Source organism: Gymnoscopelus microlampas (genome assembly GCF_963454915.1).
Source record: "Gymnoscopelus microlampas genome assembly, chromosome: 9".
NCBI classification, from domain to species: Eukaryota; Metazoa; Chordata; class Actinopteri; order Myctophiformes; family Myctophidae; genus Gymnoscopelus; species Gymnoscopelus microlampas.
Genome location: NC_139946.1, coordinates 47,455,045 through 47,481,614, shown reverse-complemented (window position 1 = coordinate 47,481,614; position 26,570 = coordinate 47,455,045). Strand labels below are relative to the sequence as shown.

Below are 26,570 nucleotides of genomic sequence, written 5' to 3'. Positions count from 1 at the left end.
GACACACAGATGCGTTCCCGGACTTAATGGATTAACAGAGGAATGAGCCCGGGCAGGATGCACATCAATGGTCCATTGTGTGACGTGTTAAATACTGCAGGTGTAGACACACTGTCAGATGTTCTGAAGCAGTCCAAACGGATTCATGGAACTAAATTAATTACAGAGGTGACGTCTGCAAGGGTGATTGCAGACGGTGATGTCAGTTTACTTTCATAAGAGGTGTTTTATTTCACTTGCCTGAAAAATTATCCTTGAAAATGTGAAGTCTGAAAATTCTCTCATCACAAAAGCATTCGTCTCATTGTATACTCCTGAGAAGATCCTGTATAATGTAAGGAGACGACCAGAACAAAATTTGGGTCTCTTTTCGCGATACTCTGCTTGGTTGAGGTTATAATATTCCCCAGGTTATAATACACCACATTCTAGGGTGGGGGGAGGTCTTGGAGGAGAGGGTTGTTTTTTTTGTCCTTTTACTTTCGTTTTTCTATTGTCTTTTAAAAAAAAACTTTTTCTTGCTTTGGTGTGTAAACATGAAAACGGATGGATGTACTTTGTACAGTGTCAATAGATAAATATTTACAAACCCCCGCGCCCAAAACAAACAAAAAAAAGTCATTTCCTATACAAACATGTTTCCTACTATATTTATGCAGTCGTAAACCCAAGTAAAATCTGTCACACATTATTAAAGTCAAATGCATGCGCGTGACGTGCGTGTGACGTGCACGTCGTTAAATTAGCGTCCCACCAGTTAAAAAACTCACCACTACAACTGTGTGTGTGTGTGTGTGTGTGTGTGTGTGTGTGTGTGTGTGTGTGTGTGTGTGTGTGTGTGTGTGTGTGTGTGTGCGTGCGTGCGTGCGTGCGTGCGTGCGTGCGTGCGTGCGTGCGTGCGTGCGTGCGTGCGTGTGTGACGCTTAGAGCAGGGATCTTCAACAGGGGGTCCGTGACCCCTAGGGGGTCCTCAGAGTTACTACAGGGGGTCCGCCAAATCTTTGGGTGATATGATTATTGTTTTTACCTTAACCACTTGAACCCTAGCATCCCTTTTTCGGAGGAGAACATAGCCAAAAATAGCAGATCTACAAGCTCACAACGCCTCGCGCTGCGAGGCGTTGTGAGCTTGTAGATCGGCTATTTTTGGCAAAGAGGTATATAGGTGCAGAGGGAAAAAAGAGGAGACTAAGTAAACAAAAAAAGTTTAATCTAAAACACAATTGTATACAATGTGTAGAGGGGGTCCCTGCTTCATCTCTCTCTCTCAGCTAGGGGGTCCTTGGCCTGAAAACGTTGAAGACCCCTGGTTTAGAGCCCTGCAGTAGACCTGTATGTGCGTCCACAGAGAAGTAGTCCTGTCCTGTCCCTGTCTGTGTGGCACATACACCAGTCTGGCACACTGACCTGTCTGTGCGTCCACAGAGAAGTAGTCCTGCCCCTGGGTGATGGCGTACACCAGCCTGGCACTGTTGCCATATGTGGGGTCGTCTGCGTCACTGGCTGTCACCTGGATGACCGATGTGCCTGTAGGAGAGATAAGAGAGGGGGGGGGCAGAGCGGGTGAGGTGGGTGTTCATTGAACCCATTAAGACCTGAATCCAGTACAGTATTCTTGGCCACCGACCCCCCATCTTAAAATATTTTGTTCCAGGGACCCCCAGAAGCAAAGATTTCAGTTAAAGATGTTCGCTTTAAAATAATATATATTCAAGAGACATTTTCACAATTTTTCAAAAATAGCCAAAGTGTAAAACAATGACTTTTAGCTCAAATAAAAAAAAATGACACCGATGCGTTCCAGGTCTTAATGGGTTAACTCAAAGAGGATACAAATGGAACCTATATAATGACCCATATGGGTCCATTTGGTTCCATTCGTATGCTCTCAAGCGTTACAGACCGGTAAGGGGTCCATTTGGTTCCGAACTATCAATCATTTAGCTGCACGGGGTCCACCCGGAACCCCCACAAGGACCCCTGGGGGTCCACGGACCACACATTGAGAACCGATGTGTTTGTACACGCCATTAAGAAACACCCGAGGATGTAGCCGAGCCGAGGGGGGGTTGGGGGGGGGGGGGTGCTAGTTGCTCTCGTGCGTACCCACGAGAGTGCGTTCATCTTACCTCGCGTATCGATCAAAAAACAACCATTCACACCGTCTGTCTGTGAGTGTCAGCGGCACAAATTAACACGAATGACCCCGGCTATAGATGCATATCAGTGATCCATTGTGTGACCTGAAGCACTGTATCAAATCAAATCAATCTTTATTTATATAGAGCACATTTACAACAATCGCAATCGACCAAAGTGCTGCTGTACAAAGCAACAACAAAGTCACATGACTCCACATGCATCAATCAGATAGAAAGACATAAACTCAAATGTGATTAAAAGCTAATGGAAAAAAAGCATGTCTTCAGTAGTGATGTGGGCTACTTTTAAAAGAGGCATAGTATCAGAGTATTCTGAAGCAGACCAAATATATGAACGTTTGGCTGATGGATTCATGAAGGAACTCAATTTACAGAGCTCTGCTGGATAATTATGTTGTGCTGTGACAACACTATAAAGTATCCCCACTACGCAAGTTAAGGGATTGTGGGTTATAACTAATATGCCCAGGCCTGTCACAATTATTACATGATCGTCTAGTCGCTATTATTTGAGATAATTGCAATTATTTTGCATAATCGTCGTTCATAATTGCGAAAATAGCAGATCTACAAGCTTAAAACGCTTCACTTTGTTTACAAGCTTGTAGATCAGCTATTTTTCCTTTTCTTTTGTATAACCTTATTATTAAATCTGTCAGTCATTTCTTTGTATATATTATGTAAGTTATTTGTCATATCTGACCTGTGAAATGTTTGTTTACGAAGCCTAAAAGGCCAAAACATTATTTTTTTATTCATAATGTGTCGCATTTGTGTGACAATGAATCGTCAACCCCACAGTTAAACAATCCCCACTAACAGCCCTGATATAACGCCATGCAGTACCTATGTTGGCCATCTCGGGCACGGTGGCGACGTAGGGCTCGTCGGGGAAGACGGGCGGGTTGTCGTTGATGTCCTGCACCCGGATGATGAACTGAGAGGAGGGCTCCAGGGCGTGGCCCGTCTGCCGGTCCGTGGCCGTGGCGACCAGGCGGTACTGGTCCTTCTCCTCGCGGTCCAGGGACTTGGTGACGTGGATGTTGCCCGTCTTGCCGTCGATGACGAACACGGAGCCCACGCCCTCGCCCTCCAGGGTGTACTTGGTGTGGCCGTCCCCCAGGTCCATGTCGGTGTGAAGCTGCAACGCAAGGCAAGGCAAGGTTTATTTTGTAAAGCATTGGTTCTCAAAGTGGGGTCCGGGGACCCCCAGGGGTACTTGAGGGGGTTCCAGGGGGTCCCCAGCTAAATGATGGATAGGAACCAAATGGACCCTTATGGGTCTGTAACTCTGAGAGTGTACAAATGGAACCAAATGGACCCTAACGGGTCCATTTGGTTCCATTTGTACACTCTCAGAGTTAAATTAACATTGATTTTACAATATGAATTGGGGTCCCAGAGATAGAAATGCCATTAAATGGGGGTCCGTAGCCCTAATGCATGTCAAACTGGGGGTCCTTGAAATTAAAACGGTTGAGAATCACTGAGCCGTAAAAAATCTTATCGGGGTCCCTGGCTTATCTTTTCAAATCGGGGTCCGGGGTAGCCTGACACTCAGCCTGAATTTTCATTATTCGTTTCACTCCATTATTCAGTCTGAAAGCCCTCTCAATGCAGCCGGTTGCTGAGATGGGGGCGTGGCCAAAGTTTTTTTTTTCAAAGACTCTTTGGCGATTGGTTCATACTGGATTATCCCGATCCCGATTCGTCGTACAGATTTTCAACCGAGGCTGAGACCTCCTATGAGAGCGTCACCAGACCAGAATCGTCTGAACATATTTTTTTAATGGGCGTGGCTAGCGATTCACGGGCTGGAGCCAGGCTAGGTCCGGGGGCTAATAAGTGTCAATTTGGGGGTCCTTGACATGAAAAAGTTTGAGAACCACTGTTGCAAAGCACGTTTCAACAACAAGGCAATTCGTTGTGCTTTACATAAAACTAGTCAGTAAATATCTGTAATACTGTTCAAGCAGACTAACAAACGCGTCTGTAAGTAAATTGTTGATTCTGGACTTATTTAGATTTTCAGTATGTACAACTGGCTGCTGTCAATCTGTATTACTTTTTAAGCAGACTGTAACAACCAAATATTTTAAGTAAATGGTTGATTCTCAACTTATTTTTGTTTCCAGAGTGCATTTTTTCCTCGTGTGACCCTCAACACAGGATTTAAGAATCCCAGGCCTAAAATAACACAGTGTCAAATTAGCTCGATTAGAGAAAAAAAACGAATAAAAAACTATGTTTTTGCGCACGCACGCTTTGTGGCCCTTGGGGAAAAGTAATTGGGGAACCCTGTCATACAGTATGGGCATACGTAACAATAGATGCCAATAAACAACATTTTTGTGTGTTTTTTATATCAAAAGTCCCTACAAAGCTAATTAGCCTACTTCCTGTGAACGCAAACGTGCTGTGTGATGACATAGATACACTTTCATGAATATAAATGAATATCACCTGTGTGATTCCCATAGCTTCACGTTCCTACAAACACAGCTGATTTTAATTACAGAACTACTCCGTTTTGAATCTCATTCAAGACGACGTCCAGACGGTGTATTACTCATTGTAAACTTAATCAGCACACTTGAATATGTATCTGAAAACATTTTAGGTCAGAGAAATAAGCAACTTGGTAACAGACATTCTTTGCAGTGGCCATCTCTCTCTCTCTCTCCCTTGAGCAGCCTGCCCCAGCAGGCTATAAACAATAACACTGCGCACATAGACATATAAAGGTAGACGCCTCCTCCGGTTCTGAGGCGTCTGTATCTCGGGCGCGCACCAGCTTCCGCCCTCCCTCGGGAAGTTTCCGCGTGACGCACACGGAAACTTCCCGAGGGAGGGCGGAAGTAAAACAAGGTATTGCGATGCAGGTCGCTCCAATGAACTGCAGAGGCCAACGAGGCATCTAGGTTTCTATATCTATGCTGCGCACCACGTGAGTGAGGTTCTACCGTGCCATAGCCTGAAGGGATGGAACCTTCTGATTGGTTGCGACTCGCCGTTTCAGACTGAAACTTCAAAATAAAATGACCGAAAATGTCATTGCACTGGATCTTTAAGCAAAAGGAAACATTATAAATGGACATTTGAATTCAGTAAAAGGGAAGGGGGAAAACAAAGATAAACACCCATTTGCTTAATCGGAAACTCAGGACATAGAGCAAACAACACAATATAAAAGGATATTTGAGAATAATAGTAGTAGAATAATAATAGTAATAATAAAACACTTGAGTTGCAGCAGACCTGCAGTGTTCAGGGAGTTTGTTCAGATACGTGGAGCATATAAAGTGAACGTTGCTGCTCCACGTTTAGTTCTGTTTCTAGGGGCATAAAGCGCTGACCCGTTCCACACCACCCCGAGAGGTCTGGATGATTCATGATATCGTACAAGATCAGAAATGTATTTTGGCCCTAAAACCATTCGATGCTTCGTAAACCAAAGGTACTGCTGTTTGTTTCTTGAATTGGAACACTTAATAAAAACATGACACCCACTATCTGTATCCGTTTACAACCTGGCACATTTCACACATCACATAGCTCATTAATGCTCATATATCTGTCTGGTATAAGTACAGTAAACACTGCAGACTGCGGAGAAGAGATATCTAACGTCAAAACAAGACGTCGTGCACAGGGAGCCAGGGAACACAGATAAATAAGATAAATGACAAACAAACACACCACTGGGACATCTGTGACGGCAGCCACACGTTAACTCATTTAAGGGATACTTCACCCAAACGTTTAGTATCGATTAGTCACCCCATGGAGACTTGAATTCATGGATATTGTTTTGTTTTTGTCACATTCCTAAGCCAATAATTTGACGACCAGCGGACCGGCAGGCAGCGGTTCCGGTATAGGAGACACAAAGGAGACTCTTTGTGTCTCCTACCGGAACCACTGCCGGTCATCACATTTTTGGCTTAGGAGTGCGACAAAAACAAAACAAAAACGTAATTTTGGGGATGAACTATCTTTTTAAGACCTGATGCTGATTACAAAGCCTTCTAAATCAGTGGTTCTCAAACTTTTTCATGTGCCAAGGACCCCCAAAATGATATGTTTTTGGGCGCAAACCCCCATCTGAAAATGTCTTAAGCCCCCCAGAAAATAAGATTTGTGTTAAAAAAAAAATCATAAATGTTAAAAAAGTGACGCGCTGTGAGCTTGTATATCTGCTATTTTCGAGAACCACTGTTCTAAATCTAAAGAGCTTTCTGAAAAACATATGTTGCTATATTAGCTAAAATCTAAAATGACACATAGAGACGCTTTCGGTGGTTTTAATGTGCTGTTGACAGTCAGGTCTGTGGACGTCACACGTTCAGACATGTTATGCTACTGTCACACAGCCCAGATGTTTGCATCTGTCCTGCATGTCTTCCCGTCTCTTCCACCCATCTGCCTCCATGTCTTCCCCTTCTAAAAAACACCCATCTGCCTGCCTGTCCCTCCGTCCCTGTACCATTTTAGAACTCACTTTCTCACATCCCCGCACTTGCCTGACTTTATACTCCCCCAGTACAAAGGTGTTGCGCGGCACAAATTGCAGATGACTACAAGCTATCTGCGCAGAGTATAAATTAAGCATTAGGCCTTTTATCTTTTGACAAGCTATACCACTCTTATTCAGAATGTCCATCTGGCGATGTTATTCTCTCCGTCTCTCTCTCTCTCTCTCTCTCTGTCTCCCCTTTCTCCTTGACTATCTTCCTTCCTGGTGCAGAGTGCTCGTTCAGTATTTAATGGCGGAGAGGATATTACTGTGTGAGTGAGCTGGAGATGGGTCCAGGGGCCAGACACACACACACACACACACACACACACACACACACACACACACACACACACACACACACACACACACACACACACACACACACACACACACACACACACACACACACACTCACGTACGCGCGCGCACGGGCGCACACGCCCGCTCGCGCGCGCGCGCTCACACCGAAATAGAAAGCTAAAGAGATTAGTCAGCTTTCATCATTCCGCGCTTTCTGACCAGGAACCTTCACATCTGCTCTGCCCTTAAGGCTCCATACTGCACATACTTATAATCCACGAGGCTTTACTCCACAGCCCTGCCCTCGAACACACTTTCTGCCCAGGCAGAACCTGGACTTAAGAGAAGAGCTGAAACATTGACCATTTCAAATTTGCAGTTGAACTTTATATATCTTATATCGTCTATGTCGGCTGGAAACCTCATTGTGTCCAAAACTGTTACTTTTCAGGATTTAAATTCAAAAATAGCACACGAAGTAGATCTACAAGCTCAAAACACAACGCTTCGCACCGCGTTTCGAGCTTGTCGATCTGCTATTTCCTTTTCTTACAACATTTTTATAACCCATTTTTTACCCAGTGCCAATTGCCTAAGCTTGTAATCCTGGGCGCTACTCTCCCTCTGCCAGCCTGGGGAGAGCCCCGAACTGAGCTCATGCTTCCCTCAATGCATGAGGAGTGAGCAGGCCGCTTCTTATCACCTGACAGGGGGGAGTTTCCCCGGTAGGACGTAGCGCTGTGGAAGGAACACGTTATTCCAACCAGTTCATTTCCCCTCCATCAGGTGCCCCGGCTGACCAGGGGGAGGCAGTATAGAGACCAGGATTACTGCATGTTTCTAGTGAGGGTACCTACCCTAGGGGACACGGGGAGAACATGCACACTACACACAAAAAGGCCCTTTCACCAACCCCACCTAGGATATGGGTACTGATGACGCGGAGGAGAGAACACGCCCCGCAGCGCCCACAGTGTACCCGGCGTGGATTTGGCGTAAATTCATGTTAAAATTCATTCAAAGTTAACATATGGAGATAAGAGGTTTCTGTATACGTATGTACGTACATACAGTATGTACTGTATGGCAGTGGTTCTCAAACTTTTTCATGTCAAGGACCCCCAAATTGACACTTATTAGCCCACGGACCCCCATTTCCAAAAATATGCCAGGGACCCCCATAAGAGAAGATCGTTTACGGCTTTAGCAGTGATTCTCAACCATTTTAATTTCAAGGACCCCCAGTTTGACATGCATTAGGGCTACAGACCCCCATTTAATGGCATTTCTATCACTTGGACTGCAATTTATATTGTAAAATCTATGTCATTGTAACTCAGAGAGTGTACAAATGGAACCAAATGGACCCGTTAGGGTCCATTTGGTTCCATTTGTACACTCTCTGAGTTACAGACCTATAAGGGTCCATTTGGTGTACGTACGCATACATACAAACACAAACACACACACACACATACACACACACACACACACACACACACACACACACACACACACACACACACACACACACACACTGTGCATACATATTTGTACATAATATCATTTCTTCTCGTGTCGTGATGGGATGTATTTGGTCTCATGATGAGGCAAAGATTGCCTCATGTATTGCAAGAATACATGATGTGTGGATGGATGAGCATTCCCTTCAGCCTGAGAGCGTTAACACATCCTCAGATAATAAAGCATGTTAGCCGTCATCTGTTCATGCCAGCAAAGACTCAGCAGCACGCTACGCTACGTGCTGGGAGAAAAGAAACCTTGTGTGTGTGTGTGTGTGCGTGCGTGCGTGTGTGCGTGCGTGCGTGCGTGCGTGCGTGCGTGCGTGCGTGCGTGCGTGCGTGTGTGTGTGTGTGCGCGTGCATGTGGGGTTGTGTGCATGTGGGGTTGTGTGCGTGTGTGTGTGTGTGTGTGTGTGTGTGTGTGTGTGTGGGGGGGGTTGTGGGCGTGTGTGTGTGTGTGTGTGTGTGTGTGTGTGTGTGTGTGTGTGTGTGTGTGTGTGCGTGCGTGCGTGTGTGTGTGTGCTAGACAGCTAGAGGGTCAAGTTAGGGATTATACAGTATGAAGTCATGATAACATACACATTGCTAGATTGATGGTGCGTTTTCATCCATTCTCACGCCTCCTCCACCCCCCCTCCCATTTTTGTCTCATCCTCAACGCTTCTGTACCGCAAGACATTTTTGGCAGCCACCCCCCCTCCCCTCCCCCCGCCCACCCCCATTTTTCATTCTCCTCTCTATCTTGCCGGCTAAGTCTGGCTGTACATTCTGTAGTGATGGAAAAAAAACACCATCACACACACAAGTGTGGTTTGAAATGTATCCACTACCAACCACAGAAACAAAACTGTAAAGAAACAGTGTTTCCATGATGTTCGGGGACTGGAAATCCCAAGGGATTTGTCTCCCCTCGCCTGTCACTCACCCCTCATGTCCCCTTTGATCCCCTCGTCTTTATCGCACTCATCCTTCCTCCACTTTAACGTCCGTCCGTCCGTCCGTCCGTCCGTCCGTCCCCCTCTCTCTCTCTCTCTCTCTCTCTCTCTCTCTCTCTCTCTCTCTCTCTCTCTCTCTCTCTCTCTCTCTCTCTCTCTCTCTCTCTCTCTCTCTCTCTCTCTCTCTCTCTCTCTCTCTCTCTCTCTCTCTCTCAGACCCTTGAAACAGAATTTCAAGGGTCAATTATACGGCTACAACAGCAGACTTTCGGCCCCTCTGGCGACTCAAGCTCCATCTCCAATTCGACCGCGGCCCTTAACCCATTGAGACCGGGAAAATCATCTGTCATTTTAGATTGTAACCTCTTTATAACCATTATCTTATACTTTGGGCTATTCAAAAATAGCAGATATACAAGCAAAAAAAAATGCAGATCTGCAAGCTCAAAGCGTGGCACTCGGTGCCGCGCTCTGAGCTTGCAGATCTGCTTTTTTTTTTGTTTGTTTTTGCAATTGTTGCTACAATGTCAGTGGTTCTCAAACTTTTTCATGTCAAGGACCACCCAAAACGACATGTATTTGCATGGCCACCGACCCCTATCTCAAAATATGTTGTTCCAGGGACCCCCCCAGAAGCAAAGATTTGGAAACAAAATAGCAGATCTACAAGCTCGAAACACGGCACTCTGTGCAGCGATATAATTGCTATTTTTGAATAGCCAAAGTGTAAAATAATGGTTAAAGTGGTTACACACAGATGCGTTCCCGGTCTTAATGGGTTAAAGTTGCACTTTCTTTTCAAATCTAAAAAGAGGGACGGGGGCCCTGTGTTGTTGTATAAAGTCCCTCATGATGCCCGAGATGTTTTATTACCAGCAATCAAGCCGGTGGAACGGCTTCTATCACACTGGAGCGAAGCTCAGCTGCATCTCATGTGACCGCTGATTGCAACATCCCACCCTGACTGTATCAATAACCGCCCGTGAGGGGAGATTAAACATTTATGAGGTTTACACAGCGCTGGTGAGAAGAATCCAATCTGGGGTGTCAGTGTATAAAGTATGTTAGCCGTAGCTATACAGCCTGGCAGTGGGCCCTGCTAGCGTCACAGACCATGCTAGATATAATCCACACTTTTTTGCCTGAAGCTGCCAGCCAGCTGCATTAGCCACGGATAGCTTGGCCTGATTGGTGCTTTACCACCAAACACCCCCCGCCCCCCGGCCCCCCCTGCCCCCCTGCCCAGGAGAACGTGGTGGTTCAGGTGCACCGTGTTTTAAAACAGTCGTTCTCAAAGTGGGGTCTCTGGCGGAGACCGCCACAGCTCCTTGAGCAAGATTTGTTATTACGGCATCTGAATCAATTTAATCACTTTAACACAGTTTTGTAATACGGCTATTTGAAAATAGACAATTTTGCAAGCTGCACTTGTTGCTTTAATGTAGATCAGTGGTTCTCAATTTTTTCTTTGTGCCAAGGACCCCCGAATTGATATGTATTTGGCCGCGGACCCCCACCTGAAAATATCTTGTGCCAGGGATGAGGGACCCCCAGAAGCAAAGATTTTAGCTCAAAATGTTCGCCTTTTTACATTTTTTTTTAAAAGATTTGCACACATTTTCCAGATTTTTCAAAAATAGCAGATCTTCAAGCTCATAGCGTCCCCGGACCCCACTTTGAGAATCAATGCTTTAGATCACCTATTTTGGAAAACTAAAAAGCAAGCTAGTTAATAGTATGGAGATGGAAATGGCCGCTAACAAGCCACAACACACGTACTGCTTAGAAACACATTCCTGTCACCGGTCTAATATGAAGGACTGTCCTACAGCAGGGGTCTTCAACAGGGGGTCCGGGACCCCAGGGGGTCCTCAGAGTTACTACAGGGGGTCCGCCAAATCTTTGGTGATTTTTACATTAATCACTTCAACCAAGCATCCCTACTCTGAGGAGAACTTTAGCCAAAAATAGCAGATCTACAAGCACACAACGCCTCGCGCTGCGAGGCGTTGTGCGCTTGTAGATCTGCAATTTTTGGCAAAGTGGTTTGATGTAGGGGGAAAAAAAGAGCAGACTAAGTACAGAGTGAAAGGTCAGGTTTACTAAGCATTGTTTAAGTGCATGGTTAAATGTCTGGAAAATGCACGTTAACATGAATCCAACATGATAGTGCTGCAACAAGTCTATGAAAGCTGCCTATGAAATCTATGAAAAAAGTAATATTTTATACAATATATAATGGGGGTCCCTACTTTATCTCGCTCTCAGCCAAGGGGTCCTTGGCCTGAAAACGTTGAAGACCCCTGTCCTACAGACTTTGGAATGGTCTTTTTTTTAGCCGCATGCTGAAAAGCATAGCGGCTCTATATTCAGTCTGACTCTGACCCGACAGATTTCCGACATGTTTGCGACACTTTTTTTGCGTGATTGGCTGTCGTTTAAGCCAATGGGATACTTTCCCATACTCTGAACGGGCGCCCTCGTCCTCCCAAGCTATGGGACTAGACACGCCTCTCTCAGTGGATTCGTCTGAGCGCTAGCCGAATTTGGCTAATAGTTAGCTTGTATGCTTGTATGATGTTACTAACTGTTTTTAGCCAAACGCGGTAATGTCCACTCTCCATTAGTTCTCGACGCAAGTTGCGTTATTAATCCCGTAATTTTCATGTATTGTACATCCCAAAATCAAATGTATTAACCATGTGAGAGAGAGTAAAAAAAAAAGCGATTCTGGGCGAGGTAAACAGAACACTCGCCCCAAAACACACTCACCCCCATTAATTTCGCGGACAGAGGCCGCCGGATTAGACCCGGGCGAGTGTGTTTGGGGACGAGCGTTCTTGTAATCCATTGCCGCATATGTAGCCATGGTTCACATTCATGTTTCAGGGCTACTGCCTACCGCATGATGCATCCATATCAAGGGCCCTTTTAATACAAAAACCCACGGCAATTTCGGTCTACAGTACACCAGCCTTCAACAATAGTGTACATTCAGTGGTCAGGTTCGTTCAGAAATCAATTGAAGAACGCAGGAGCGAGTTTTCCATATATAGCAAGCCACGCGCGAGAACGTGCATACACGCAGTACACTACACATGTGTCGTTGTTGACGTTTTCAGATGGTTTTAATTTGAAGGTATAACAGGCTGTTCAATGTGTTTTTGTGAGTTACGATAACTGACCGGCGTGCTCTATGCCGTCGTGTTTTGTTAAGTTACACAAGTGGCAGAAACGGTGCTTTCTGATTTTTACAATACAATGTAATCCACCCGCGTTTAGTTCAGTATTATAAAAGTGTTCACCCAACGCGTGTAAACTTAAGCTAATAGGTTAACAACAGCCTCGAGTCGGTCTCAAACAGTCGGGAGGGGGGAGACAAAGACTCGGTCGAGAGAGGCAGAGAAATGCAGACGATGCATCTCATTGCACAGAGGTGCGTGAGCAAGATAAGGATTTAACTTCATTTAAATCAGCACAGTGTAAGCACAGTGTAAGTTAATGTCCGCTGCCGTCAGCGCCATCTTCATAATAGATAAATATATATTCAGAACAGAATAATAATATTAAAAATATTTAATAAAACCAAAAATCGAAAATCTTCTTTTCTTTTTTTTCGGGTTTTGGGCCTAACATGATGGCAATAGTCGGGTTCGGGCCGAGCCCCGGGCCGGCCCAGTCGGGCCCAGTTAGGGCCGAGCCTTCATTTTCAGGCCCGTTGAGAACTCTATAAATGATTAGTAGCCTTAAAGCTACTATTTGAATACTATTATTATTTTGCCTATACTGTGTGGCTCGCTGTGCATCACTCTGATTGCATCTTTCATTCATTCTGCAACGTGTTAATTGTCCATCACCTGACAACCATTAGCTGTCTTTTGTCATCTTCATTTCTTTATAGTTAAATGTTGTGTTGTTGACAAGATTGGGGCCAAAAAAGCCTGCCGCATGCGGCTTTATTATGACTTGTCATTCTTGTTTTACTTAATGGTTTCCACCAATGGAAGCTTCAAGTGGGGTGAAGTGTTATTACCGACTGTCTGTGACTGAGTCTCCACACAGAGACAGGTGACTGATGTGTGCCAGACCAAGGTGACAGTGACTTACTTACCCCGGTGTTTGTCAACCATGGGGTCACCCGGGGGTCACCTGGGGGACCAAAGATCCCGGCGGTATTGTCCAACTTTTTGTTGTGGCACAAAATCATAACGTAGCTTTCATCCAATTGGTCTGCCTGTACTGTATGTTCTCTGTGTGATTTCAGTCCAACTTTCAGAATGTTTTAAGACCAGCTGCGATTCTACAAAAGGCCTTCTAAATCAGTAGATCTCACACTTTCAAGATTTCGAAAAAAATGTTCAAAGATAGCAGATGTACAAAATCTAAAATGACACAGATGCGGTTTTAACCCTTGAGACCTCGAACGCATTTGTGTCACTTTAGATTTCTTTGGCTATTCAAAAATAGCAGATATACAAGCTCATAGCGTGGCACCGAGTGCCGCGCTATGAGCTTGTAGATCTGCTATTTTTGAAAAAAAAAGATTTTAGGATTTAGAAAACATTTTTAAAGGGCAAGACCACTTTGGTAGAGGTTTGGGTTGTGTAGTTACCTTGCCATGATGTAACTCCACAGGTGGACAAGAAATAAAAAATAATTGCTCCACTTTTGATAAAATTGATAATTCAAAATATGCTCCTCATTGACTTACATTGTACGGTAAAACAGCTCTCAAAGTCACTCTTTTAGCACATAAATGAACACAAACAAAGCTGATTCAGACAATATAGAGCATCACCAAACCCAGTACTGTTTTTGTTTTGTTTTTATAATTTTTATCCCACGATTTTGTAACCCATATTTTTTCACCCGGTGCCAATTTTCTAAGTGATCCTGGGCACTACACTCCCCTCACCAGCCTAGGGAGGCGGAGGAGTTTAGTGACCAAGATTACTACATGTTTTTGTGAGGGTATCAACTACCCTGAGAGACACGGGGAGAACATGCAAAACTGTTTGTTTTTTTAATAAAAATGTCAACTTCCTGTTGATTTTACTATTTGAAGATCTGGATCCGCGGATTTTCTACTTATTAAAAATGGCAAAATCAACAGGAAGTTGACATTTTTATTTAAAAAAAAAACAGTACTGCTAAAAGAGTGACTTTGAGAGCTGTTTTACCGTACAATGTAAGTCAATGAGGAGCATATTTTGAATTATCAATTTCTAATCAATGGAGCAATTATGTTTTATTTCTTGCCCACCTTTGGTGTTACATCATGGCAAGGTAACTACACAACCCAAACCTCTACCAAAGTGGTCTTGCCCTTTAAGAATCGCCTCAGGTCTTAATGGGTTAATGGCCATCAAAACCGGGAAAGCATCTGTCATTTTAGATTTTTGCGTTGGCTATTCAAAGATAGCAGATCTACAAGCTCACAATGCATCGTGCTATTATAAAATCACTATAATATAGTGATTTTATAATAGCACGATTTATGTGGTATGAGAAGTATACATGTGTGTGTGTGTGTGTGTGTGTGTGTGTGTGTGTGTGTGTGTGTGTATGTGTGTGTGTGTGTGTGTGTGTGTGTGTGTGTGTGCGCGCGTGTGTGTGTGTGTGTGTGTGTGTGTGTGTGTGTGTGTGTGTGTGTGTGTGTGTGTGTGTGTGTGTGTGTGTGTGTGTGTGTGTGTGTGTGTGTGTGTGTGTGTGTGTGTGTGTGTGTGTGTGTGTGCGTGTGTGTGTTTGTCTTTGAGCGTGTACGTGTGTGTGTGTGGGGGGGGGGGTCTCAGCTTTTATCAGATGTATGAAGGGGAGGGGCTTCATGGAAAAGGGAACCACTGACTTACCCGTCCGATGAGCACGGGTTCCGGTCCTCTGTACTCCTCAATCACAAAGAACTGATTCCACAGCCAGCTGCGACGGTGGCGCCGGCGAGGGCCAGGATGGGTCTCCTCCGCTGGTAGCAGCTGCAGGCCCGACCCGGCGTCCTCATCAGATGCCACCACCACGACCCACTTAGATCGCTGTGCCCTCTCAGGCGGAACGCCAGCAGCTGCCCCCGGAAGAAGGCGCCGGAAGGGCTGCGGCGCCGGGGCATACTCGTCATCCCAGCTGTAGGCCGGAACGACGTGATCGTCACCTACAGACGTGGTAGTGGCCTCGGGGATAATCACAGGCGCGGTCGTAAAGCTCATCCGACCTCCAGAACTCGGAGAGCTGCTTTGAAGGGCGGGGCGTTCGGGTGTTCGAGATTGGAGGGCGGAATGCGAACGCCGCCGCAGAGGGGCCGGTTGTTCTCTCGCCGACGCGGTGTTCCTCACAACGTCAAAGCCATTAAGCTCTTCCCCATTAAATTTAAAAGCCACATCTGGCGAGCCGGCTCTCGCTGCCGGGCCCGCAGCAGCAGCAGCAGCAGCGCTCGGAACATCCCGAACAAAGTCCTCCGTCTCCTCCTTGACTCCCGCCAGAGAAGTTTCCGCCAGCTGCTCCGAGTGCGATAGCACGACTTTTTGACTCCTCTCTGATGTTGTTGCAAGCAATTTGGTGTCTTCCTGCGGAACGCCGATAGCCACCGCGGTGCCCTCGCCGAGCCTCGGCCTCTGCCCCACACACACTAAGAGAAACACGAGCGCGGGATGAACTACCATGGCCGGTGGCTTTTGCTTGCGGGGGGGGGTCAGCGTGTCCGGGTGAATGCTCGGTGCGGCTATAATTGAGCGGAGGTCGAGCTGTGCGATGCCCCGTCTTCTCCTCCTCTCACTCGGCCTTGCCTTTCTCCCTCCTCCTCTCCTCCATCGTGTTCTTCTTCTCCTTGCCGGTCCTCCTCCCCGGGGTGGGCCTTCATTTTGTTTCCCTTTCTTGCATCTTTCCCATACGCATTTAGCTGGAGTCCCCCCGGCCCGGAGCGGGATTACCTGAGAGGAGAGATAATTAGTGTTAGGCTAATCTCTGCTGCCTTAACGCGTTAAGACCGGGAACGCATCTGTGTCATTTTTTTGGATTTCTTTGGGCTATTCAAAAATAGCGGATCTACAAGCTCGTAGCGCGGCACTCTGCTATTTTTGAAAAATCGTGAAAATATGAGCATATCTTTGAAAATATGTATGTTTTAAAGCGAACATTTTTTATTCCGATCTATGCCTCTGGGGGGTCCCTGGAACAACATATTTTGAGATAGGGGTCCTTGACATGAAAAAGTTTGAGAACCACTGATATCATAGCAACATAAGTTTAAAAAAAACCTGTTAGGATTTAGAAGACATTTTGTAGAATCCCCAGAAGCAAAGATTTCACTTTAAAAAACGATATATATATAAATTCAAAGATTTGCACAAAATGTTCACGATTTCTCAAAAATAGCAGATCTACAAGCTCATAGCGCGGCACTCGGTGCCGCGCTATGAGCTTGTATATCTGTTGTTTTTTGAATAGCCAAAGAAAACTAAAGTGACACGAGATGCTTTCCCGGTCTAAATGGGTTAATTAAAATGAAAGCAAACAGGGCTTCAAGGTGCCGAGCAAAAAGAGCATACTTCTCATCGAGGCATAGAGAGACATAACAAGGCCCGACGTTTTACGAGTCACATTTATGGAGACTTATTTTTTGACATAAGTCACATTAGTCGCGCTCTGTTACAGCAGCCGAGACTTTAATGTAAAACAAAGTTGACAGTTTCCCAAAGTGTAAGTAAGTGCAAACGCTGTTTGATCTAATAAGATATGAGCGTAAAAATGTCAACTCAGTCAAAAGCCATTATACGGGTCCTGTGATCTTTGACTGTTTTTTGGTCTGGCAGAGCATCGATATTTCTCCTGACGCACGGCAAAGGAGGAAGCCAATATTCATTTTGATGTCATCAAAAGATAAATGCCAGAGCCCGCTCCATTGACTCTGAAAGGGAGACGGAGGCTGTAGACAGTGTGGCTGCATGCGTGCGCCCACGCTGCTTCTGTTTGGATGCCGAGCCTTTTTATGGCTCGCAAACCATCAACACTGCATGTCACAGACGAGACGCACGCACAAAGAACGCACACACGCACGCACGCACGCACGCACGCACACACACACAAGCACTCACACACGCACACAAGCACCCACCCACGCACGCACGCACGCACGCACGCACACACACACGCACACACACACACACACACACACACACACACACACAACCACGCACGCACGCACGCACATACACACACAGCACTCACGCACATATGCACGCGCACGCACGCACCCCACGCAGGCAAACACGCACACAGTGGTGGAAGAAGTACTCAGATATTTTACTTCAGTAAAAGTAGCAATAGGCCTACCACAATATAAAAGTACTCTGTTACAAGTAAAAGGCCTGTGTTTAAAATGTTACTTGAGTAAAAGTACAAAAGCATTGGCATCAAAATATACTTAAAGTACCAAAAGTAAAACACTTTTTGAAAATGGCAGATCTACAAGCTCACAACGCGTCACGTAGCTTGTAGATCGGCTATTTTCTAATGTGCGTTATATAATGTAATAATGTATATCTGCAAAGTAACTAAAGTTTTCAAATAATTGTAGTGGAGTAAAAGTATAATATTTGCCTCTGAGATGTTGCAGATGTAGTAGAAGTAAAAGTATTGAACATTGGAAATACTCCAGTAAAGTAAAAACATAAGATTATACTTAAGAACAGTACTTGAGTAAATGTACTTAGTTACTTTACACCACTGCACGCACACATGCAATCACACACGCGCGCACATCTTTGTAATTAATAGCCCATGGATCTGCTCCGGGTTATTGTGTCTTAATGGCATTACAGATTAAGGTCCCGGTTCTCTGGTTCTGAACATTAGAAGGGAGTTGTTTGTGTTTGTGGGCATAAACATTGATGGGGCTGTTCCTACTCCATAGGAATGTATATGCATTTGTACCATCACCATGTTATGCATTACCAATGTTGAGAGTAAAATTTTAACCAGCAAAATTGTGATTATGTGGTTATGTGATTTTTCTTAACCACTTAATCGCTATATACTTTGTTGACAGGGGTCCACCAGATCTGCTCGCCGGAATCTATGCCTATTCGTGCTGAATGGTGCCTATTATGAATGAGGACGCTCTAGGGCATGGGTCTTCAACAGGGGGTCCGGGGACCCCTAAGGGGTCCTCAGAGTTACTACAGGGGGGGGCCGGCAAATCTTTGTGTTATAGGAACAATTTTGTTTAAAATATTAACCACATGAATCCCTATTCTGGGGGGAAACTTCACGAAAACAGCAGATCTACCAGCTCATAAACACATCACAGCATGAGCTTGTAGATCGGCTATTTTCGGCGAAGAGATTTTGGTGTAGAGGGAAACAAAGAGCAGACCAGGTACAGAGCCAAAGGTCAAAGTATTGAGGGTTTTGAAGTGGCTAAATGTCTGAAAATACACATCAACATGAATCTAACATATTGAAAAGACAATGTGTAAACAAACAGAAATACATTAATTGACACAACGCTGATGATAGTACTGTCAAACAAGTTAAAAAAATGGTAAATGGTGCATTTATAAAGCGCTTTCATCCAAAGCGCTTTACATATTAGATTGTGCATTGAATTCACCCATTCACACACCGATGGCGGAGGAAACCATGCTAGGCACCAACCTGATCATCGGGAGCAATAAGCTCAAGGACACTTCAACACTAACTCTGGTGGAGCCCGGGATCGAAACTGGGTACCTTGCAGTTCCCATCCTGCCGCTCTACCGGCCACTCTACCCCTGAGCCACTGCCTCCCACGAGTCTAGGAAGCTATAAATCTACGAAAAAGTTCAATTCAGTTCAGTTCCGATTTGTGCAAAACAAATATCTTGACAGAAACTCCTACAGATTTTGTCCAAACATCACGCAAATCGGTACACAGTACCTCTATAGTCATAAAACGAAACGGGTCTTTCAGATTTTTCCTATTCCATCCTGATTGACTACAATTGCCTTCCAAAGTTTGCAGGAGTGCTCCGTTTGTAACAAAATACCTCAAATCATGAACACAGCATGCAATTTCCGTGAAATTTTGCACGCACATTCCCACTAGGCCGAGGAAGAAATGACACTTGAAAATGTTCAAATCAGCCTCATGGTAGCGCTATAACATGCCGATTTGTGTTTTTACCTACTATAGAACTGCATTGATCTGTGTAAAACTTTGTATGTGCACTCTCTAGAGGCCAAAGAAAAACCTTTGCCCTGCATTTCTCACATTTGTCTTTTATAGCGCCACCAGCAGGCCGACTTATGTAAAACATTTGTTTTATATTAAGCCTTCAGATTTTATCCAAATTTCACACAAATCGGTACACATGATCTCTATAGTCATGTTGTAAAATAGTTCATTCTGATGAGGGCTAGGTAGACAGAATGACAAACCAAATGTTGCAATAATCGGGATTTATTTTTCTTCAGGTGTACAAAAATGATATAAAAAAATCATAAAAATAGTTAAAAAAAAATGTAATTCAAAAAAAATACAAAACAATAAACTCACATGCTTCAAACAAGCAACAGTCCAGAGAATTAACTGACTCTGTCAGACTGAGATAAAGGGCAGAGCTTTAGCAGCAGCATTGTGCCCATGACTTTCCTGATCCAGGCCTCCCACTAGACTGACCAATATCATGTACCTGTATGGCCTCTACCTGGTGGCCTCAACCATGTCTTAAAAGGACAGGTAACCTCCACACATTCACCTAACGTACTAGTGAACAAAGAAAACATTTTCCAAACTTTACAGAAATCATTCAAATCAATCAAAAGATAAGTATTAATCATGTTTAACAACACACCTCTTTTCAATCATAATATACCTTAGATTCCACACTCCCCTGTCAAATGGTATGTCCCAATTCCCCTACCCCTCCATATAAGGAGCACTGTGGTCATGTGGTACTCTTTTCAGATCCTCAGACCAGGAAGAGGTCATGGCAAGTATGTGTGTTTGTTTGGTGTGGTGAGGAGCTTTAAACTATTGAGATAAAATAAAGTGGTTATGTTTTAAACAAACAATTATCTCTGTGTTTGTATAAAGGAAATGAATATGAAATGAGTAGTATGATAAATGCATATTTTAAACAGAAAATAATGAAAATAATGGAACATGTGAGGCCATAAAGGTAAAGTGGGAAAGGCAGTGTCTGTCTTTACCACACGTGTGATCAAGTCGGATCTGTTTGATTTTTTTCCTATTCCATTCTGATTGGCTAAAGTTTGCAGGAGTGGCCCGTTTTGCAAATCATGAACGCAGCGTCCGATTAGGGTGAAACTTTACACGCACATTCGCACTACATTGAGGAACAAATGCCATCCTTTTAACATTGCCCTATTATAGCGCCACCAGGAGGCAGATTTTTGCAACACTTTTATTTTTAGCGGTGCCAACCGCGCTATATCTGACTTTGTCTGTGTGTCCGTGTGTCCGGGTGTCCGTGTGTCTGTCCGGGTGTCCTCTGTATTCTTATTGGCTGGGCTATAAACAAATATTGATGACAACATCAATATGGGGATCATCAAAGGCACCGCTTCCTTCACACAGGGTGTGATTTTTGCCAGACCTGAAAGGAATGGCCTACACGAGCCTTTGTCACCAATTTGTCCATACATGGTATGTCTGGTTGTGGTAGTTTCTTATGCATGAATAAATAGGCACAGACTAGTGGTGACATCACTATTATGTCACAAGTATAAATACGGTTGATATAGTGGCAGTGGTGGCCTAGTGGTTAGAGGGGCGGCCTTGATACCGGAAGGTCCCTAGATCGATTCCCCAATTCATCACATCAATCATGAATCACCGTTGAATAGCCCTTGAGCAAGGCTTCCATGCAGGGTCTGGCTGTAAATACGTTCCGCACTTAGTCCAACACCCTGGGTAAACAACAAACTTTGCTTTGCTTTAAGACACAAAGATTTCAGAATTAGACTTCACACGACTTCACACAACACTGGCTTAGGTCTGGCACAACCAGGTCTCCTGGTCTTGTTTATATTACTCCTACAAATTGTGTCCAAACATCATGTACAAATCGGTACACATTATCTCTATAGTCAAGTGATCGAGATGGTTCCGTCCGATTTTTTATATTCCATCCTGATTGGCGAATTCCGAAACATTGCTGGCCCATAATAACCTACCTGACCTGGCGGAGACCTGTGCTCCGAGGAGCACTTTTTCTAGTTGTCGTTATTATTAGTAGCAGTATACAGGAGTAATAGTTTGAATTACAAGTGGTATAGGACTAGTAATAGTAGTTTTAACAACAGCAGTGAGAAGTGATACACAGCAGTGTTATTCTGGCCTGCGGTGTGAACAGTTTGAGGGTTTATATTATAGGTTGCGTTTACAGGGTGGAGAGAGAACTGAAGCTCTCTTCAGAGACTTCCAATTAAAACCAGCCGAGGTTGTGAGCTGGAGAGAACCTGAACCACAACCACTTCACTGCGTCGTCGTTATGCCGTCGACACACAATTGCCTGGCGATCGGTGTGATAGATGTCCCCCCAAAAGATGGTCTCCCCCACGCCTCAGTGCCCCCTCATAAGAAGCACACATCCCTTTAAGGAGATTAATTAGACTCGTAAATAATTAAATCACATTCTGCCCTCCTTCTCCAAGTTTAACGATCCGCTCTTCGTTAGTATTAGAGTCAGATCCCGGCCATCCGTCTTTGGGGACCTGACACTCTGAAAACTGTCAGCGGATTTAACCCGTTACGACCGGGAACGCATCCGTGTCATTTTATAGATTTATTTGCGCTATTCAAAAAATTCACATATTTTCACGATTTAAAAATCAATAAATACAGTAGCAGATCTACAAACTTGTGGATCTGCTATTTACACACACAGAGCAAACGTCTTTGAGATCAGGAGTCGAACCCTCGACATGGTGTCAAGCTGGATTACCAGCATATGTGGTATGCGCCTGCACCGCTAGGCCAGCGGGTGCCCTTAAAGCGAATATTTTTTAACATATCTTGAGATGGGGGTCCGTGGCCAAATACATATAATTGTGGGTGGTCCTTGACATGAAAAAGTTTGAGCACCACAGATATACAGTAGCAACATACTAGTTAGAATTAAAAAAAAAAGATTTAGATATGTATTTGGCCATTTTCACTATTTTTCAAAAATAGCAGATATTTTTTGAACAGCCAAAGAAATCTAAATATGACACACAGATGCGTTCCCGGTCTGAATGGGTTAACGCAAACCCAAAATGTGTCATCGTAATTTGTCTCCCCCACCTCCGGCGTGTGTCCATCCATCACCCCGACTCATTCCTCTGCTGTTCCCGCCGCCAAAATGTGTGTGTGTGTGCTTGACTACAGTAAAGGCTATACACACGGGCATGAGCGCACACACACACACACACACACACACACACACACACACACACACACACACACACACACACACACACACACACACACACACACACACACTGAGAGGAATCCATGGACACATCTATTTAAGAACAGATTCTGACCTTCATCAAAATTCATATTTTTTATGGCGTGTAGGAGGCTAAGAGTGTGTCTGTCTGTCTGTCTCTCGGTCTGTCTGTCTGTCTTTCTGTCTGTCAGTCTGTGTACTGGGCTAGAAAAAGTTGGAGCACCACTTTTATAGCAACATACTAGTTAGAATTTAGAAAACATTTTTAAATATGTATCAGGCCCGCGGACCTCCAATGCAAAATATGTTGTTCCAGGGACCTCCAGAAGCAGAGATTTGAGTTAAAAACTCAAATCTATATACTGTGTGTGTGTGTGTGTGTGTGTGTGTGTGTGTGTGTGTGTGTATATATATCTATATATATATATATCAACATGGCTAAGTCATAGTGACATGAGCGACATGATGTATGACTCCAAATGGTTTCCTTTCTCATATATATATATATATATACATCATGTCGCTCATGTCACTATGACTTAGCCATGTTCCACCAGAAAAGGCCGTGGCCCAAATGAGCCAATTGATTGCCATGGCAACCCCAGCCATAGCTTGAAGTGGCAAATTCACCACACCTGCCATTAGTTAGTCAGTCCACTTTTCACAGTCACTTTGCACTCTTCAGACAGTCTCCACACATTCGCCACAGACCTTTACCACTGTACAAAGACTTTCCACAACTGCTGCTGATCCCCCCATATGCCCATATATGCCCATATACTGATAACCTCAGGGGTGTCCATATATGGGCATAAAAGGGACACAAGGACAGACAGATATAGAGATCTCCATATATTTGCATAAAAGGAATACAGGCAGACAGACAGATACAGACATCTCCATATATGGACACAAAAGGGAGACAGACAGACAGACTGTTAACACATCAGGTACCAGAGGTTTATTAAAATATTATACGTTCAGTGCCTGCATTTCTTCCATCCACTTACGTTATATGTTTCGTGCTGTAGAAGCCCCGACGCGGAAGTGCATGTAAACAAAGCGTGCGTGCGAGACGGCGGAGGGTCCCGACTAACGCCTGGAACAATAATATTTCCAACACGATCCTCCATTGCAGCGTGATCACCGATCGAAAACGGCTCGCTTCCACCACGTTAAAAAGAAATGGAGATATTAAGCTTTTAGTCAAGGAGATAACATTGGAAAGGCCGACCGGAAGGATTTTTGACATGGATCCACATCCGGCCTCTCCTTCTCAGAAACTCCTTGGATGATCCCAAAGTTTCGTTTTAGCGCCCCACGTATAAAAATAAAATTGGGTCAAAAACGGTCCGGACCGTTTACGGCACTCATTGTGTTAAAACAGGTGCTATGACAACGGGTATAATGGTATTGCGTAACAGGGCGGGGCATGCTTTCCCTATTTTCGTTGTGCCCAACTTGCATCGTTCCCAAGTAGGCTGGTGCCCGGGCACCAGCCTAGTTAAATAAATGAAAGTATTTGCCTACAGTATACCATACAGCCATGTGAAATATGAATGTTCATGCAGCATCTTTCCTGGGTAACCTATTTATATATCGTCATGCTTCATCTCTATAGCCTTGAGGTCATAGGGGGAAAATACCATTACTAGTTATAAAAACTTGATGTTATTTATTAATGCCAAATGGTCTTGCCCCCGTTTTGTCAAACTTCATCAATTTTGTGATGAGTGCAGATGTGCTGTACACGTGACAACTCCTATGGAAATGTGGATGCTATGTTATGCTTAATTTATAGCTACTCATTTATAGAGACCGGGAACTAATTTTAAGATTTATTTGGGCTATTCAAAAATAGCAGATATACAAGCTCGTATCGCGGTACAGAGTGCCGCGCTACGAGTTGGTAGAGCTGCTATTTTTTGAAAAATCTTGAAAATGTGTGCAAATCTTTGAATATATACTTTTTTTGAGGAAACATTTTTAACTCAAATCTTTGCTTCTGGGGATTATGTTGCCATAACATCAGTGGTCCTCAAACTTTTTTCATGTCAAGGACCACCCAAAATGATATGTATTTGGCCGAGGACGTCCATCTGAAAATATTTTGTTCCAGGTATCCCCAGAAGCAAAGATTTGAGTTAAAAATGTATATATATATATATATATATATATATATATATATATTAAAAGATTTGCACAACCTATGAGCTTGTATATCTGCTATTTTTGAGTACCCAAAGAAAAAAAATCACACAGAGCGGTGAAGATAGAGGTACATTGTTAATGGTCATGTCCAAGATTGGAAGAGTTTTGGAGGGAGATTGGGCAGGAAATACGAAGGATCTTGTTAATTAACATTGTACCAGAACCACAATTCTCTCTGCTAGGCCTCTATCCAGTTGGACACAGAATAAAGCTCAATGAGAGAATATTTATAGATATTTGTCCTTTTCAAGCTAAAAGGGTAATAGCATTGACCAGGAAGAGGCCGGACAGACCAAGCATTGCACAGTGGTTCAGGGAACTGTCTTTATGTTTAAAAGATCACGTATATCCTTAAGGACAAACAAGAGTTGTTTCAGGAGGTGTGGGGTCGTTTTATACAGTACATGGAAAACAATAATCTGTCACGTTTAATGGAAGAATCTGGAGAGGAGTAGTGGTGATGTTGTGTGTTGTTCTTTTATTTTGTGATTGTCTTGTAATGTTTAAATGTAATTGTTCATTTTGTTTTCTGTTATGTAATGTAATGTAATGTTGTGTGGAAAAAGAAAAAAATCAATAAATATATTGTTGGGGAAAAAAAAAGATGCGTTCCTGGTCTTAATGGGTTAATTTGGGTCGCGGCGCATTGTGAGGTTGTAGATCGCTATCTTCAGCACGCAGCACCCTACTGTATCGATCAAACTTTGAACTAAGTCCAGTAGCTACAGTAAGCTACACATTATTTCTGGTGGCAACTGGCATTTTTTCAAAAACAATTTCAAGAAAAAGGCTTATGTTTGTGATATTACATATTTTTTACACTTGGCTGCCATTTCGTTCCAGGAATTGATTTTCATTGTATTGATCACTTGTAAGGCTTGGATGGAGCTGGTCATCAACCACATTAACTGACTGTCTAACTCCAGCCTGAGGGCTTCAGACTGGCTTGGCCCTCCTAAGCGATACACTTTATCCCATAAAGACCTGGAACTGTGTCATTTTTAGATTTGAGCTAAAACGCATTATTTTACACTTTGGGCTATTCAAAAATAGCAGATCTGTGCCACGCTACGAGCTTGTAGATCTGCTATTTTTGAAAAATCGGGAAAATGTGTGCAAATCTTTGAATATATATATTTTTAAAGCGAAAGTTTTTAGCTCAAATCTTTGCTTCTGGGGGGTCCCTGGAACAAGATATTTTGATGGGGGTCCGCGGCCAAATACATATAATTGTGGGGGTCCTTGACATGAAAAAGATTGAGCACCACTGATATAGAAACATATGTTTTTCAGAATACTGTTGAGATTTAGGAGACATCGCCTCAGGTCTCAATGGGTTATACACCAAGGATGACTTTGGTTTTTCACCCACAGCACGCTATAGCTAAACTCTGGAACCAGCATGGTATACAATCCTCAGTGTTAAGGCATTCAATACGGGAAAGCATCTGTGTCATTTTAGATTTTAGCCATAACCATTATTTTACGCTATGGCA

General features: G+C 43.9%; 1 protein-coding gene across 1 annotated transcript in view; it reads right to left on the bottom strand.

Annotated features, from left to right (window-relative positions):
* Window positions 1-16,226, bottom strand: part of cdh24a (cadherin 24, type 2a) — a gene marked incomplete at its 3' end in the record, with an annotated part of 59,553 nt that extends 43,327 nt beyond the window's left edge. The window contains exons 1-3 of the mRNA XM_084066157.1: window positions 15,289-16,226; window positions 3,009-3,303; window positions 1,408-1,527 (exon numbers count right to left, since the gene is read on the bottom strand). Coding sequence (XP_083922283.1) covers window positions 1,408-1,527; window positions 3,009-3,303; window positions 15,289-16,089 — 1,216 coding nt within the window. The 5' untranslated portion in view covers window positions 16,090-16,226. The remainder of the gene's footprint in view (window positions 1-1,407; window positions 1,528-3,008; window positions 3,304-15,288) is intronic.
* Between the last annotated feature and the right edge of the window lie 10,344 nt (window positions 16,227-26,570).